Below are 16861 nucleotides of genomic sequence, written 5' to 3' on the forward strand. Positions count from 1 at the left end.
TCAAAATCCTACAGGAGAAAACAGGCAGCAACCTCTTTGACCTAGGCTGCAGCAACTTCTTGATATGTCTCCAGAGGCAAGGGAAACAAAAGCAAAAATGAGTTATTGGGACCTCATCAAGATAAAAATCCTCTGCACAGCAAAGGAAACAATCAACAAAACTAAAAGGCATGGACAGAAGGGAAGATATTTGCAAATGACATCTTGAATAAAGGATTAGTATCTGAAATCTATAAAGAACTTACCAACCTCAACACCCCCCCCAAAAAAAAAAAATACTCCAGCGAAGAAATGGGCAGAAGACATGAATAGGCACTTTTCCAAAGAAGATATCCAAATGGCTAACAGACAAAGGAAAAGATACCCAACATCACTCATCATCAGGGAAATACAAATCAAAACCACAAAGAGATACCACCTTACACCAGTCAGTGTGACTAAAATTAACAACTCAGGACACAACAGGTGTTGGTGAGGATGTGGAGAAAAGGGAACCTCTGGCACTGTTGGCGGGAATGCAAACCTGTGCAGCCACTCTGGAAAACAGTATGGAGTTTCCTCAAAAAATTAAAAATAGAACTACCCTATGATCCATCAATTGCACTACAAGATATTTATCCAAAGGATACAAAAATGCTGATTTGAAGGAGCACATGTGCCCCAATGTTTACAGCAGCACTATCAATAGCCAAACTATGGAAACAGCCCAAATGTCCATTGACTGATGAATAGAGGAAGATGATGTGGTACCTATATACAATGGAATACTACTCGGCCATGAAAAAGAATGAGATTTTTTTCCATTTGCAACAACATGGATGGAACTAGAGTATATTTTGCTAAGCAAAATAAGTCAGTCAGGGAAAGACAGATAACATATGATTCACTCCTATGTGAAATTTGAGAAACACAACAGATGAACATAGGGGAAGGGAAGAAAAAATAAGATAGAAACAGAGAGGGAAGCAAACCATAAGAGACTCCTAAATACAGAGAACAAACTGAGGGTGGCTGGAGGGGAGGTGGGTGGGAGGATGGGTTGAATGGGTGATGGGCATTAAGGAGGGCATTGTGGGGATGGGCAGTGAGTGTCATAGGTAAGAGATGAATTACTGGGCTCTGTTCCTGAAGACAAGACTACACTGTATGTTAACTAATTGAATTTTAAAAAAAGGAGGGGGCATCTGGGCGGCTCAGTGAGTTGAGCATTCGACTTTGGCTCAGGTCTGATCTCACCCTTTGTGAGTTTGAGCCCTGCATTGGGCTCTGTGCTGACAGCTCAGAGCCAGGAACCCACTTCAGATTCTGTGTCCTCCTATCTCTCTGACCCTTCCCCATTCACACTCTGTGTCTCTTTTTCTCAAAAAATAAATAAACATTAAAAATTAAAAAAAAAATTTGGACTCCCTAATCCTTTTCTCAGATTCAGGGATTTAACCTCTTCTCTGCCATTTAAGAAGTAAGCAGTGGAGTGGTTGGGGAACCAGTTCTTGGAAGTCTTACCTCAAACAGAATTAATCATTTCCTGGATTAATCCCCAACACACTAGGAAGGAAGCCTCACTTTTCCAGTCCCTTCTCCATTTCCTTTCTCTCTTATAGGGACTCATGTACCTGACATTCTTTGCCAGGTTTCCTATATTCTTCCCCATTGGTCCTGTCATGACATCCTATGCAATGCTCAGAAATCCAAAAAGTAAGAGTCCTCTTGTGTTGATGGAGACAACCATAGTGGTTCCTATGCAAAATGTGGCTGGGGGAACTAGAATTCTGACCTAAGTCACTGGTACTAGATTAGAAACAAAAGGAGTCAGACAGCAATAAACTCTCCCAGTTCTTTTATTTTGTGTGAATTTCATGACCACAAAGCTTATACTGACATTCTTTCTCTCTTTTAAACAGAGATTAAGGATGCAGTTAAGAGTTCACTCTATTAACACTGATGCCATGGAAATTTCTTTTTAAAAATGAGGTATTTGGTTTACTGTCCCAAACAGTAAATGTTTGGACAAACTGCAGAAATGATCTAGCAAGTAATAAAATGAAAGTGAATACATTCAAACATAAAACAGACATAGCATCTGGCAATAGTTGCTGTGACACCCTGAGAATCTTTACTGTAGTCAAAATAAACCTATGCACCTTAAAACTGTAAAAGCAAAAACTAGCGTGATTTTTCCTAAGGGCTTACGCTTCTACTCAGAAAAGACAGTGAGAATGAGGAGGTGGTGAATATGAAAAAAGATAAAGATCATTGCCCCCTTTTCCACTCTAATCAAAATTACTTATTAATGGACCTCCATTTCCCTTTTTTCCCCCCAAATTATCTTAGGAAAACATTTAGAATTACAGCAATAACACCATTTACAAGTGAATTTATGTGGAATTGTTGTCAAAGTTGAAAATACCACAAAAGATCTTGAGAAAACATTGAGTATTTCACATAAAAAACTGAACAATCAAATTAGCCAGGCCCAAAATGATGATGAAAACGTGAAAGATTAATTTCGGCCATGTCAGACGGTCTTCTTGGTGGAGGGAAATTATATAGATGAGAGATGGGTATATGAATACAAAGGCCAGGCCGCATGCTGCTCCTGAATACCTGTGAAATAAAAACTTTGTGGATTAATATTAATCTTGCATTTTGTTTTTGCTGATTTATAATTAAGGTAAATATAGTACCATTTAAACCCTCTTTAGTCTAATAAGGCAACAAAATTATTTTTGATTCAAGTGTTGTAGACATAATGCATGTCAGTTGAAAACATTTTACTTGCTACGCTAATATAAAATATTATTTCCTGTTCATCTTTATAGCATCTGCTTGACAGAGTTTTTTATGCATCTCTCCAATCTCCATAGTTCTTCTACGTCTCCATGTTTGTGGCTGCTTCCTCAGAAACATCTGGAGACAGGCTTCCTATCTTTGATCTTTTATAAACTAATTATGCATTCTGAGTCTTTGAAGGACTGCTAGCATCTGCTTGAGAAGGAGAACAGATGAGTATCTCTCTGGTGTTCAGCATAATTATCAAAGATAGTAACAAAAATACCTCAACAAAAGACTGTCAGATCCGCACTTTCTTCTTCTTTACCCTATCCTTAGCTTAACAGAAACTTGAAAGTCCATTATATTCAATAAGCATCAGACCAATGCTCTCTCCTGATTCTTGCTACTTTCTTAGGTAAGGGTCTTCAAAAAAGTGACTCAGCCCTGCTTTCTATAGTCAAGGAAGAGAAATCAGCCCAGTATTCCATGAGAATTTGAGGTCACAACTTCACTCCCCATCTATTCAACCCATCACAACATTTTTAGAGAAAATATATTAAGTAAAGAGCCATATGGGATCTAAACTCCCATCTCAACTCTCACTCTCTGACTGCAACTCATAGTGAAACACGTTCTTGAGTAGAAATGGATTTAAAAACTTAGAACACAGCCTTAACATACTAGAGATCTTCAGGTACTCCAAGAAGTTACAGATTTTATATAAAATTTTTTTTATCTTGTATAAAGAGAAAAAGGTATAAAAGAAAAAGAGAAGGGGAAAGATGCCCAAGGGATAATGGGGCTTCTAGAATCAGGAAGAAGCAGGGATGGAAGATCATGAGCACTTTGACAGCAGAGAACTACATTTGAATGTTACCAGTTTTAAATACAATAATTTCATATAATTAAATTAACAACAACAACAATATCAACAGGAAAACCATAAAAATAAAGGCCAATATATGAAGGGACAGAGTTTCCTTATAGGCTGTACCTTATGATTCCTCCTATGTTTGGGTAGAAACAGGCCATGATTACTCCAGCTCCCACAATAATTAGATTAAGAATCAGCACGTGGAAAATGCTAGAAGTTGAGGAGTTTGGAAGAAAAGATAAAAATAAAAACAGGCAAATTATAACCATTAACATGAGAATAAAATTCATTACTAATATTTTTAAAATGAAAATGTCTTAAACTTGACAATAAAATCGCAGCAAAAATTGAAGGCAATGATAGTACTCAATGATAGTGATGGGACAGTGACCTTGCTCCTTTTGTATAAATATATGAATAGGTTAAGATTTGTCAGAACAAACTAGTGTGTATCAGAGTTCACACCCTTTGGTCCATAATTGCATTTGGAATTTCTTAATAAACAAAAATATGAAAAAAGCCATTAACTTCAAGATATTTGTGGCAAAACCAGAAGTATCCTAGATATACAGCAAGGTAATAATTTACCTGATGGGATATATTAAAAAGTATTCAAAATAACTTATTATTGTTACCTAGATGGTAAAAAGTCATCTAGACAACTTGGAAAAAAGCTAGCTAGATTTTTACTACAGAAAATCTGAAAACATTTGAAAAGATATCAAAAGGAACTATACTAAAAAGGCAGTAATAATTGTGTTATGATTTGGGATTTGGAGTAATTTTGCCCCTTTTCTGTATTTAACAAACTTTCTATGTGTTTTTCTGTAAAGTATTTATTTACTTTAAGGGAAAAGGCAAAATGGGCAGGTTTTCATCCTTCAGGTTCAGTCACTTAAAGATATTCAGTGAATAGAAAATAATGAATAGAAAAACAATGTAGGGGTGCCTGGATCGCCCAGTTGGTTAAGCATCCAACTCTTGATTTTGGCTCAGGTCATGATCTCACAGTTCTTGAGTTCAAGCCCCACATCAGGTTTGTGCTAACAGCGTGGAGCCTGCTTGGGATTCTCTCTCTCCCTTTTTCTCTGTCCCTCCCATGCATGTGCTCTCTCTCACTCTCTCTCAAAATAAATAAATAAACTTAAAGAAAAAGAAAAAGAAAAAGAATGGACATAAAGTTTGAGGCTCAAGAAATAACTCCATTTCCCAAAAAGTTGATTCTTAAAAGCCAAACTTATACCTTAAAGCAACCTTGTGAGCCCAGGTTATCAGAAGGTAATTAAAACCCGATAAAGATTATAGAGAATAAGGAAAAATATTTACACAAATAAGCAGTTAGTCCTACATCCTCATGAATTACAAAGATATTCAGGCTTCCAGATCTTATTATTTATCTAGAAACTCCAACTTTAAAAATTGCTCCAGAGCTTTGAGACAATGGCTCTTTTGTTATTTCTGTGTTATAAAAGGAAACAACGCTGTGTATTTTCCAAAGAAGTGGTTCTGAGTGTAACCACAAACCCCAGGGAAGTTCCCAATACCTTTTCAGGAAGTCACTGAGGTAAAAATTAATTTCAAATCATAAAAGACATTACTTGCTTTGCAAAAGCAATTGTAGGTAAACTGCTGGCCCCTTAGCATGGATAGACAGTTGCACCATTTTGTATTCTATACTGTATGCTTTATTGCAAAACACTCTCAAACAAATAGTCCTTCATAAAAAAGTAAAAGTTACTAGTTTTATTAACTTTCATGTTTTGGACACACACCTTTTTGCTATTCTGTGTCATTAAACAGGAAATACATAATACAGCTTATCTGCTGCATGGTGAGGTATAATGGTTGTCTTGAGGAAAAGTACTTGTGCAACTGAGCTGGAGAGCAACCTAGCCCTTTTTTCCAATGAATGCTATTTTTATTTGAAAGGCAGACAAACTGTGGTTCTTCAGACTCGGATGTTAGACAGACATTTTCTTCTTCTTTTTTTTAATTTTTTTTTTTTTTGACGTTTATTTATTTTTGAGACAGAGAGAGACAGAGCATGAACGGGGGAGGGTCAGAGAGAGAGGGAGACACAGAATCAGAAACAGGCTCCAGGCTCTGAGCGGTCAGCACAGAGCCTGACGCAGGGCTCGAACTCACGGACTGCGAGATCATGACCTGAGCCGAAGTCGGCCGCTTAACCGACTGAGCCACCCAGGTGCCCCGACAGACATTTTCTTAAAAACGAAAGCTTATGATCTTGTCACTTCAAGGAAAACACGTGTATGTGTTGTCAATGATAAAATTTGAGCTTTCAAGTAAAAATTAGAATTTTGGACAGCTTGTACTTGCCACCCTCAGTTTGAGTTTTTCAATATTTAAAGAGGTTTATAATGAAATTGGTAGCAATATTACGAAAGTGGGTTTTGATATTATAAGGAAGTGTGTCAACATTTGGAAGATCTGCAGAAATCAGTGAAATGATATTTTCCAGGTGACTAAACATGATGTTACAAAAACATCACGGGTAAAGGATCCAAAGTGTAAGACAGACCAATGGGTTTTAATATACTGAATTTCTGATTTGACTAACTTATAGGAAACTACCACTTGTTAAAATTTGGCAAAGTATCAAAGAAGAATATCCACAATAGTCTGAAAAGGCTATTAAAAGACTGCTTTTCCAACAACATGTCTATGTGAGGGTAGATTTTCTTCATAGATTTTAATGAAAACAACATATTTTAACAGACTGAATGCAGAAGATAGAAGAATCCAATTATCTTCTAGCAAATCAGAGTTTTGAAAATGTGGGGTGTCTTGCTGGCTTAGTTGGAAGAGCATGTGACTCTTGGTTTCAGGCTTGTGAATTCAAGCCGCATGTGGGGTGTAGAAATTACTTAAATAAATAAAACTTTAAAAAGTTTGGAAAATGTAAAATAAAAGTTTTTTGGGAAATAATTATTTTTCATAAATATGTTATTTTAAAACAAGTAATAGTTTTATATTATTGCTTTTTAAAAATATTTTATTTAATGCCTATTTACTTTTGGGGGGTGTAGAGGTTGAGAGAAGGAGACACAGAATCTGAAGCAGGCTCCAAGATCTGAGCTGTCAGCACAGAGCCCGACGTGGGGCTCAAATTCACAGAGTATGAGATCATAACCTGAGCTGAAGCTGGACGCTCAACCGACTGAATAACCTATTAATGTTTTTTAAATAAATTCATTAATATTTAAAAATTTTTCAGTTTTAATTTTTCATATGTTAAATATTGATAGATATAACTCACAAAAGGTAAATAAAGTTCCTGGGGGTTCTCAATAAACTTTAAGAGTATAAAGGAGGTACTGAGCTCAAAAATTATGCTCTGAATCATGCAGTCTGTAGAGGACTTGTAACTGCAGGATAAATGGTAGTGTGTTCCTGGTGGTAGAGAAAGAAATGCAATGTGAACATGAAAGGGAAATTTCAGACTATTTCCAAGAAGAAAAAAACATTCTAATAGCCACCATTATGCAAAATAATGGCAGAAAACAGGAATAATTCATTTACCTAGAATTTTTTTCATCTATGTCTTCATTGTATTTATTATGGTGAATGTAAATACAACACAGGGTATAAACACAATAGGAGTCTTGTATGTACTGAAATCCAACCTTTAAGATGAGCAATGTTAGAACTGTAGCTGTTGCTACTATCAATGCTAGAGACCTGGTACCTCTGGACTTTTGCTTTCATAGATTTTTTATTTTTAAACAAACATATTTATATTAATTATTTAGTTAATGAGGGAAAATACTGCATTAGTTCACTTTGGAGAAGAACTGATGAAGACTTGTTTTAGCTGGTTACTGTAAATGTAATTACAAAATTTTTTGTATGAAAGTTTTCTTCATTTAAGACCATTTATTTCAACAAGTAAAATAGGTTAGGACTAGGTACTTTTTACGAGGATGAATCTATACTAAAACTTAATGTTAGCAGGAGTTAACCAGGAATCCAGCATGAAGTTCTAGGGAAACACTGAAGCAGTTTATGAAAATTTCTCTTGGATGAGGGTGATTAGCTTTGAACAGATTTTCAAAAGGACTCAAAACTGCTCTATCACCAATAAGAGACTGAAAACTATAGCAGTAGTTACAGGAACAAATAGGAATTTAAACTTGTTATATATCTCACCTTTACTTCTAAACAATTATGATTTATGTAAAAATGCATGAATGTTGGGGGCACCTGGTGGCTCAGTCGTTTGAGCATCCGACTTTAGCTCAGGCCATGATCTCACGGTTCATGCATGAGTTTGAGCCCTGTGTCGGATTCTGTGCTAACATCTCAGGGCCTGGAGGCTGCTTTGTATTCTGTGTCTCCCTCTCTCTCTGCCCCTCCCTGGCTCATGCTCCGTCTCTCTCTCTGTCTCTCTCTGTCTCAAGAATAAACATTAAAGGGGCGCCTGGGTGGCGCAGTCGGTTAAGCGTCCGACTTCAGCCAGGTCACGATCTCGCGGTCCGTGAGTTCGAGCCCCACGTCAGGCTCTGGGCTGATGGCTCAGAGCCTGGAGCCTGTTTCCGATTCTGTGTCTCCCTCTCTTTCTGCCCCTCCCCCGTTCGTGCTCTGTCTCTCCCTGTCCCAAAAATAAAAAATAAACGTTGAAAAAAAATTTTTAAGAATAAACATTAAAAAAATTTTTTAATGCATGAATGTTAATAAATATATGAGTAAATATTAATAATCAATAACTAAAATAAAAGAGTTGCTTCTCATTAGCCATACATTGCCAATACAGGTACTATATACTATTAACTTCCTGGCAATGTGTAAATAAATTGGCAGCTAAAACGTAAGATAAACATAACTGATATCAGAGCTAATATAACTAAACTAGAGGGGATTTTCTTTCTTTCTTTCTTTCTTTCTTTCTTTCTTTCTTTCTTTCTTAAAAAAATTTTTTTTGGATGTTTATTTATTTTTGAGAGAGAGAGACAGAGTGTGAGTGGGGGAAGGGCACAGAGAGAGAGGGAGACACAGAATCAGAAGCAGGCTCCAGGCTCTGAGCTGTCAGCACAGAGCCTGATGTGGGGCTCGAACTCACGAACCTTGAGATCATGACCTGAGCTGAAGTCAGATGCTTAACCGATTGAGCCACCCAGGCGCCCCGAGGGGATTATCTTTAAATCAATCTGGACAAGGAAGTAGCTTCTAATTTTAAAGCTCTTCAGGGAAAAGAACACCAGTGACCTATCTTTAGTAACCATTTTCATTAGGCAAATTTTTATAGCAAAAGGATCAGTCACATTTTAAACTGACCTGTTTGCACAGTCATTTGTTGCTTGGCACATCTTGCTGGCCAACAGAAGAGGAGCCCTTACCTAGGATAAATGTCACCGAAGACATGGCCCAATAGCTGAACTCGAGCCAAATAGCCTAGGAGTGGGTATACAGTCATCATCTGGAACAGCAGGAATATCCTTGCAATGAAGGACAGGATGTCACTGCTAGGGAAGTTGTCTAAAAAATTCTAATCCAAGAAAGATAATGAAGTAATGTTAAAAATCAATTCAGTATATACAAATTTATATAATGGAATGTCTGTTTTTTTTGGAACATAGGTGCAACTCAAATTGTGGTTTGCTCATCCACAAACTGTTTACATTAACTATTATTCTTCAATGAACCAAGTACAGAAATTGAAATAAGTGTTTAGAAACTTTGATACAAATTTGACATTGCCGCATTTTTATTCAGTTTTACAAAAGTATCAGTCTTCAGTTGATTTGACATTAAAACAAATGACAAAGAAACCTTCCCCTTCGCTCTGGATCACCTTGTATCATTACTATTTGCAGGCTATAACTAAAAGAAGGATTTATTTTTATTTCCTTACATGATTTTATCCATTTTAGTTTGGCATCTAAAAAAAAGTTAATCAGAATTTTTTTTTTTTAATTTTCAAATAAGAATACCATAGCTATTCCTATTCCCAAGGGAGTGGCCTTTATATGGGATTGTTCACATTGGGGGAATTTTCAGCAAGCATCTTCCTGCCAAAGAACTTCTGGAATCAAGGAAATCAAAAGAAGAACATTTCAAGCTATCATAACAGTAATAACTCAAACTTATTTCTCTTATAAAGATGAGAACATTATTAATGTTATTATGCTGAAATAACTCTTATAATTCATCCATAATAAATCACACTGTATATTCCACAACACTCTTATTGGAGGAATTTCTTATTGGAGGAATTGGAGACTAGAAAAAAAGCCATCTGTAAAATGCTATTTTTGTGAGAAATCTGTCAGTCACATTAAACTAGAAACTATACTATTCCTAAATTTATGATAGGCCAAATCAAAGAAAGTATTACTTATAGCAACTTTTTTGTAATTTTTTCCTTTTATTCATTCTGTCTTTCCCTCTCTTTTTAATGGTTAAATAGTCTTTGTTTTACTGGCTGCCATGCAGTACAAAATGAGTGTTAGACCTATTATTGGGGACTGATGAGCAAAGACATCAGATTATCCAGGACATTTCCAGATCTGGGCTTTGCAAAATAAGGAGATTGAATGTATTCTCAGTGGAGGTTTTATAAATTCATGAATAGCACTAGTAACAGTTTTCCAAACAATAATAATAGTATGCACACAATAGGAATCATCTATTTGAGTACCAAAAGAGGCCAGCATACAGTATGCTTTCTCAAGAATCTCTTTAAAAATCTATGGTGTATGTATTATACTGCTTCATGGGATAGAAAACTTAAGTTTGGAAAGGATAGGGAAGGTGCCTAAATTCTCACATGTACAGTAAATAGTAGAGATGGTATTCAAACCCAGGTCTGTCTGGTATTGTATCTTGCTACTGTCTCACCCTGCCTGCTTTGCAGATATGAATGTATAAACAATCACAAAGAGAGGGTACCTAGTGCCTTACCTGCTCTATGCAATCTTTGGTTAATGGTGGTGAAGGAAATGAAGCAAAAACCAGGACTCCAATATAGAGGTAGGTTAATGTCACCAGCATATAAGCAATGGACAAGTCTCTCACCTGTAAAAAGAGAACAAAATTCCCATGATACTGAATAAATTTGCAGTTAAGTCTGCCTGAATAGACTAAATAAGAAAACTGACAAATAAATACAAGATTTATCTTTTTGCTATGTGTGTTTGTGTGTATGTGCCTTCCAGGTATCCAATCTGTTCACAGAAACTAAATAAAACAAAATTCACATACTTTACAATTAACCTGACTTTTTTTTTTTTTACTATTTTGGAGTATGCAGATTAAGCTACAAGTTGGCAGATTTAGTAAATTAATGTAAGTGGTGACTCAACAGAAAATTATGACTAATTTCTAAGGTAATTTATTTACCAAATTATAAAAACATTTCACTAAAAATAATAAAGCTAAGGGACAATAAGAAAGCAAAATAAGCCATCTTCAGTATGACCGACAGAATTAAAATTCCTTCTTTTAGTAAAATGACTGTGTTAAACCATCAAAGCATGCCTAGGCTGAAAGAAACTGGTACACATTAAAAAATATATTTAATAAAGAAGAAAAGCTAGTTAAAGGGCAGACAGTAAGCAGGTATCAAAGACAAGCTTAATAAACCTAAACAGTAAACAAAAGGAAATCAAAAGGCAGCTGTTCAAACAGCTGCACAATGTTATTATTGGAAGCAGTAAACAAATGCAGCATATTAAATCAAGTGGGTTGCTTTCTTCCACTGCTGCTCCTACCCTCCTGACCTCCTACCCCCATGTGAAGTAAAAGGCTCCAAGATATTTAACACAGCCAGCTGTCAGATCCAAACAGAACAGATCCCACAGCTCACGAATCTGGTCTCCATCACCACTAAAGTTAGAGCCAAACAATTCAGCACAACTAAATTATGGCAAGAAGCCTATTCATTTTTCATTTTAAACACAAATTGCTTTGAAAGCTAAGAAAACAGATAAGAAAAAAATTATATACAATTTTACTTTAGTTTGATAACACTATAAGAAAAGCGAACATTTGGCATTAAGGAACATTACTGATCTTTTGGACGACTCTTTCCTTAAATGGGTTGAGCAATAGTAGAAACTTATAAACTTGAATGTTGATAAATTCACTTAAAAGCAAGTAACAAACTATGAGAAATCCTAATGTTAGGTCTAAGTAGACAATCAACTTGAAAACAAACCAGGATTCTCTACCCTGAACTACATGGTGGACAGGCCTAAGAAGCTACAGGAGCTTAGACTATGCAGGATGATTCTAGCATTCTCAAAAAGCTTCTAACTGTTTAGGGTTGCGGAAGGAGTGGCTTACCAAAACTCCAGGGGGCTTTCAAAGTCTTTCCTCTTTAAAGTTCACAAAGCCTAGGGCCCATTTCAGGCTAGCCTTCAGTCACTCCTAAGGTTGTCTCATGGTCTTGTATAAGATGAACAGAAATGAATCTGGCAACTCTAACTTTCATAGCAAAGGGTAGTAGTCTCCTGTTACGATGTTTAAAAGTCCTTCTACCACTGGGGTACCTGGAAGGCTCAGTCAGTTAAGTGACTGACTCCTGGTTTCAGTTTAGGTCATGATCTCGTGGTTCATGAGTTTGAGCACCACATCGGGCTCTGTGCTGACAGCGTGGAGCCTGCTTGGGATCTTCTCTCTCCCTCTCTGCTCCTCCTGCATGTTTGCATGCTCTCTCTCTAAATAAATAAGTAAACCTAAAAGAAAAAAAAGTCCTTCTACTTTCAACCCACTCAACACCAGTCAAAAACAGCGGTAGTCTTATAAAATGCAAAATCTCGGGAGGCCAAGATGGCTGTGTCAGAGACAGCTATACAGTCTTCAGCCTATATAATAGCACCTAATTGCCACATTATTTTGGCCAGGCTTTCTAAAAAGATGTGTACCTTAGTAGACTCTGGGGACAGTCTGATGAAGATGAAAAGTCTAAGATGCAAGAGCTTCCTAAACAGATAGTTTTTCCTTCTGCTTTCCTGTTCTTTTTATTATTATTATTTTAATTTTCATTTTTAATGTTTATTTTTGAGAGAGACGGAGATAGCATGAGTGGGGAAGGAGCAGAGAGAGAGGGGGACACAGAATCCAAAGTAGGCTCCAGGTTCTGAGCTATCAGCACATGGTCCAGTGCAAGGTTTGGACCCACCAACTGTGAAATCATGACCTAAGCTGAAGTCAGACTCTTAACTGATAGAGCCACCCAGGTGCCCCCTGCTTTCCTGTTCTTATAGCACTGAATATATACCTGAAATGCAGCACCTTTTAGAGTATATTGCAGTTGTCATTAGTTTTTATTATAAAAGTAATATATGTTCACAATATGAAAGATCTTAAGTGGAAAGAAAATGTCCCTCAACACCCAAAAAGTAGCCAAGGTTAATGGTTCTTGTATTATGTTGTTATGTTAATTTTTCTATGTATAAGTTGTTCCATATTACTAGATTATGAGATCCCTGAGGACAAGGACTGTGTCTTTTTCATCTTTATATCCTCAATGCCCAGGACAATACGAGGCACACAGGTAGAACCTGGTAAATGTACAGAAAAAATAATAACTAAGCTGGTTATAGTTATTAGGCAGTTATTACATTGGCTAGGTGTTACACTATGCACTAAGCCCTTTATATGTATTATCTCATTAAATGTAAGTATGATACATTTCTTCATTTTATAGATGAGTAAACTAGTGCAGCAAGGTTACAAAACTTGTTCATGGTTACAAAGAAAGTAGCTGGTGAAGTCAGCATTCAAATCAAAGATGTTATGGCTCCAAATTGCATGCCCTTACTACTGCAATGGAGAAATGATCAGTGTTGAATGCATTTGTGTCGTAGTTAGTAAATAATACAGAGAACAAAGATAAAGAGGTAACAAGCTATGAGTAACAAAGGATACAAATGAATACACACAGAGATGCAAGAGGAATATTAAAATCAGAAAAGTCCATTTTATAGTAGTTGAAATGTACATTCAATGGAACTAGGTCAAGAGTTGCATATCTGTTTTCATCTGAAACTACTCTAAAGAACAGAAAAGATGTTTTAATATGAAAGCAGCTGAGGTTTAGCACGATCCTGGGAAACATGCCACCTATGAATACCATGCACACATGTGGGTTTTGTTATTCTTTGGCTTGAACACAAGCCATCACTGTACTTGGCCTAGAGATATAGCCTCTTAAAAGCCCATTTATTGGAAAAGGGTAGAAAAAAGCTATCTGTTAGGCAAGTCTCAAAGTAAAAAATAGGTTTAAAAAGAGGTACAAATGACAGTATGAATCCTACACATTAATTAGGTAACCTACTCTGCCTCATGAATGAGCAATGGCTGGCAGGGCGATGGTAGGGAACTAATTGATGATGGGAAGAACGCCACCTCAAAATGAGGACCAGCTTTATACAAGGAGGCACAAGTGGTGCTGGAAGCACATTCTGCTTCTCAAATTATGGTTTATAATTTGTTCCACATACTGTTCATAGGGAAAATACTATCCAGTGGAGCATTTACTAACAAAAATGACAGAAACTGACCACACAGACCTACCCCAGACATTTACATCAAAACTTCTGATGACGTAGTGTTAAGTAAACTGCACAGATTAATATGAAGAAGCAAAAAGTAAATAACAAATTAAGACAGAAGCCATCCCAAATTATTTTTAAAGAACTAGCAGGGTGTGAAACTAAATAAAGACAGGCAAAACAAACAAACAAAAAGCACTGTGTACGTTCTAATTCAAACATCATAAGGAAATACCAAGAGGTTAGTCCACAAATCCAGGATCATTTTCCGGATGGTTACAGAGACTACATATTCTGATGAAAAAGAGTGAGTTGAGGGGTGCCTATGTGGCTCAGTCTGTTAAGCGTCTGACTCTTGATTTCTGCTCAGGTCATGGATCTCATGGTTCACGGGGTTGAGCCATTAGTTGGGCTCTGCGTGGACAGTGTGGAGCCTGCTTGGGATTCTCTCTCTCTCTCCCCCCGCCTCTGCCCATCTCCCGTTCTTGCTCCCTCAAAATAAATACACTTAAAAAAAAAAAAAAAAGAAAGAAAAAGAATGAGTTGGATGATCTTCAACTCTACAACTTTTTTGGTTTTCTTTTGGTAAGGAATGCCTTACTAAAGAATAGAAATTATATCCCATTTAGCTACACATAAAAAAAAAATTATGTTTAGTGAAAAAAAACCATGAAATTAAATCGAACTTAACAAACCTGAAAAATCTGATCATTACACCTGTTTAGGAGCCTCATTGCTCTCCTTCACAAATGTCTTTGCATCCAAGTCCGACTGTAGTTTATACAGAACAAAATGAGGCCCTTTTATTCTTTTGTCTTCTTCTCTTTCTTTTATTAAAAAAATTTTTTTAATGTTTATTATTTGAGAGAGAGAGAGAGAGAGAGAGAGAGAGAGACAGAGCATGAGCGGGGGAGGGGACAGAGACAGAGAGGGAGATACAGAGTCTGAAACAGGCTCCAGGCTCTGAGCTGTCAGCATATAGCCCTACACAGGTCTCAAACTTGGGAACGGTTAGATCATCACCTGAGCCGAAGTCAGATGCTCAACCAACCAAGCCACCCAAGAGTCTCCTTCTTCTCTACTTTCAACCCTTTGTTTACTGAGCTCTGAATGACTAACATAATATTAATATTAACAAGTTAGAGTCCCTGACAAGCTTCACATTTTCTGGCTTAAATCTCAAGAAAATAAATCATAATATTAACAGGACTTCTATGAGTTAAATTCCTTACTGAAACCCACTGAAAAGTATAGTCATTAAATAAACCAAATGACCAATTTTTTCTCAGAACATAGTACCCATTTAGCTTAGCTTATGCAAGTATATAAGCTAATTTCAGTATAATCAAAAGGAGAGTATATAATATTTACATGTATTTAAAGTGTTTAGAATTTTGTTGGCACCAAGTGCTTCACAAATGTTTGTCGTTAGTAGTTACTAACATTTTAAGAAGTTAACATGAAGTCTGATTTTTTGAAAGCTAGACCACATTTCATACCATAGTTTCAATTAAGACAGTAAGAAACCATCGACCATTTAAACTTTTAAGCTTTTACTTTTTAAAATATTTCCTACAAAGGATAAAACTTGAGTCAAATATTATCAGCTGAACCTCACATACTAGTTCTACAAAGTGCTAGTCCCAAAACTCGGCAGAAACAAGAACTCATTTTATGGTATTTACATAAAAAAAACAGATTTTTGAGGCCCACTGAGTGTTCCACTAGGAAAGGCAGAAACTCTTCTATAATCCTTGGGAAACCATGAACTGAGTCTATCTCTCTGAGCAGTCCTGAGTTTCTCCCACTGGGGAATGCTCACCTCTAGATACACTGGTGTGCATTTCCAGAAAAGCAATTCTACATAAGAGTTTTAGGAAATGCAAAGCTAAGTATAGGCTGTCCTGTCTTTTCACAGTAGGATGAGACTAAATCTGCCTGGACACCTTTTTGAGGAAGATGTGGTGGCAGCTGCAGCACAGCTGGGGTCCACCTGCTCCTGTCTTACCGCTGTTCGCTCTCACCCAGGAACAAGTAGTCCGAAAGTTGTGCACTGCAGCCATGGCTTACAGACACTGGAAAGACTCCCAAAAAACCTGAGGTGGGAATTAATCGAATATGAATTACCCTAATCAGCCACAATGTATATTCCCTGGAGAAGCTTCATGCTGACTCGATCTGAGGCACAAAGGAAAAGAATATCAAAGAACCAGTTTAGAGGCCTACCAGGACTCTTAGAGTCACTACAAGAAAAACTCCTTGGGCTGAAGGTACTAAGATTCCTAAGATTTTCCAAAGTCGTTTCCAGACGAGGATCCATAAGCCACTCACTGACTTGCACAGTCCTTCATAGATTATTTAGCCCTTCAGATACTATTAAATATCAAGTGGTCAAAGTCACTATTGTAGATACTGACACCAATGATTTCAATAAATTATCAGTTGTTGGGGCGCCTGAGTGGCTTAGTCATTAAGCATCTGACAGTGGCTCAGGTCATGATCTCAAGTCCCACATTAGGTGAGGTCAAGCCCTGCTTTGGGTGAGCCCCGCTTCTCTCTCTCCCTCTCCATACCCCCCCACCATTGTGGGATTCTCTCTCTCTCTCCGTCTCTCTGCCTCTTGCTCACTTGCCCTCTCACTCTCTCTCTCAAAAATAAAAATAAAACATACAAAATAAAGAAATAAATTATCAGATGTTAA

The 16861-nt window shown here is 36.8% G+C and overlaps 1 protein-coding gene across 7 annotated transcripts in view; it reads right to left on the bottom strand.

Moving 5' to 3' along the window:
• Positions 1-1833: 1833 nt before the first annotated feature.
• SLC38A9 (solute carrier family 38 member 9) overlaps positions 1834-16861 on the bottom strand; it is a 92668-nt gene continuing 77640 nt past the window's right edge. For 6 of the 7 annotated variants that reach the window (XM_047854545.1, XM_047854768.1, XM_047854467.1 and 3 more), the window contains 4 exons: positions 10565-10678; positions 9001-9149; positions 3767-3856; positions 1834-2604 (listed from right to left, as the gene is read on the bottom strand). In XM_047854545.1, coding sequence (XP_047710501.1) covers positions 2439-2604; positions 3767-3856; positions 9001-9149; positions 10565-10678 — 519 coding nt within the window. In that variant the 3' untranslated portion in view covers positions 1834-2438. Of the gene's footprint in view, positions 2605-3766; positions 3857-8938; positions 9150-10564; positions 10679-16861 lie in introns of those variants that run through there. The other variant, XR_007151386.1, reaches the window with a different exon arrangement.

Source organism: Prionailurus viverrinus, chromosome A1 (assembly GCF_022837055.1).
Source record: "Prionailurus viverrinus isolate Anna chromosome A1, UM_Priviv_1.0, whole genome shotgun sequence".
NCBI classification, from domain to species: Eukaryota; Metazoa; Chordata; class Mammalia; order Carnivora; family Felidae; genus Prionailurus; species Prionailurus viverrinus.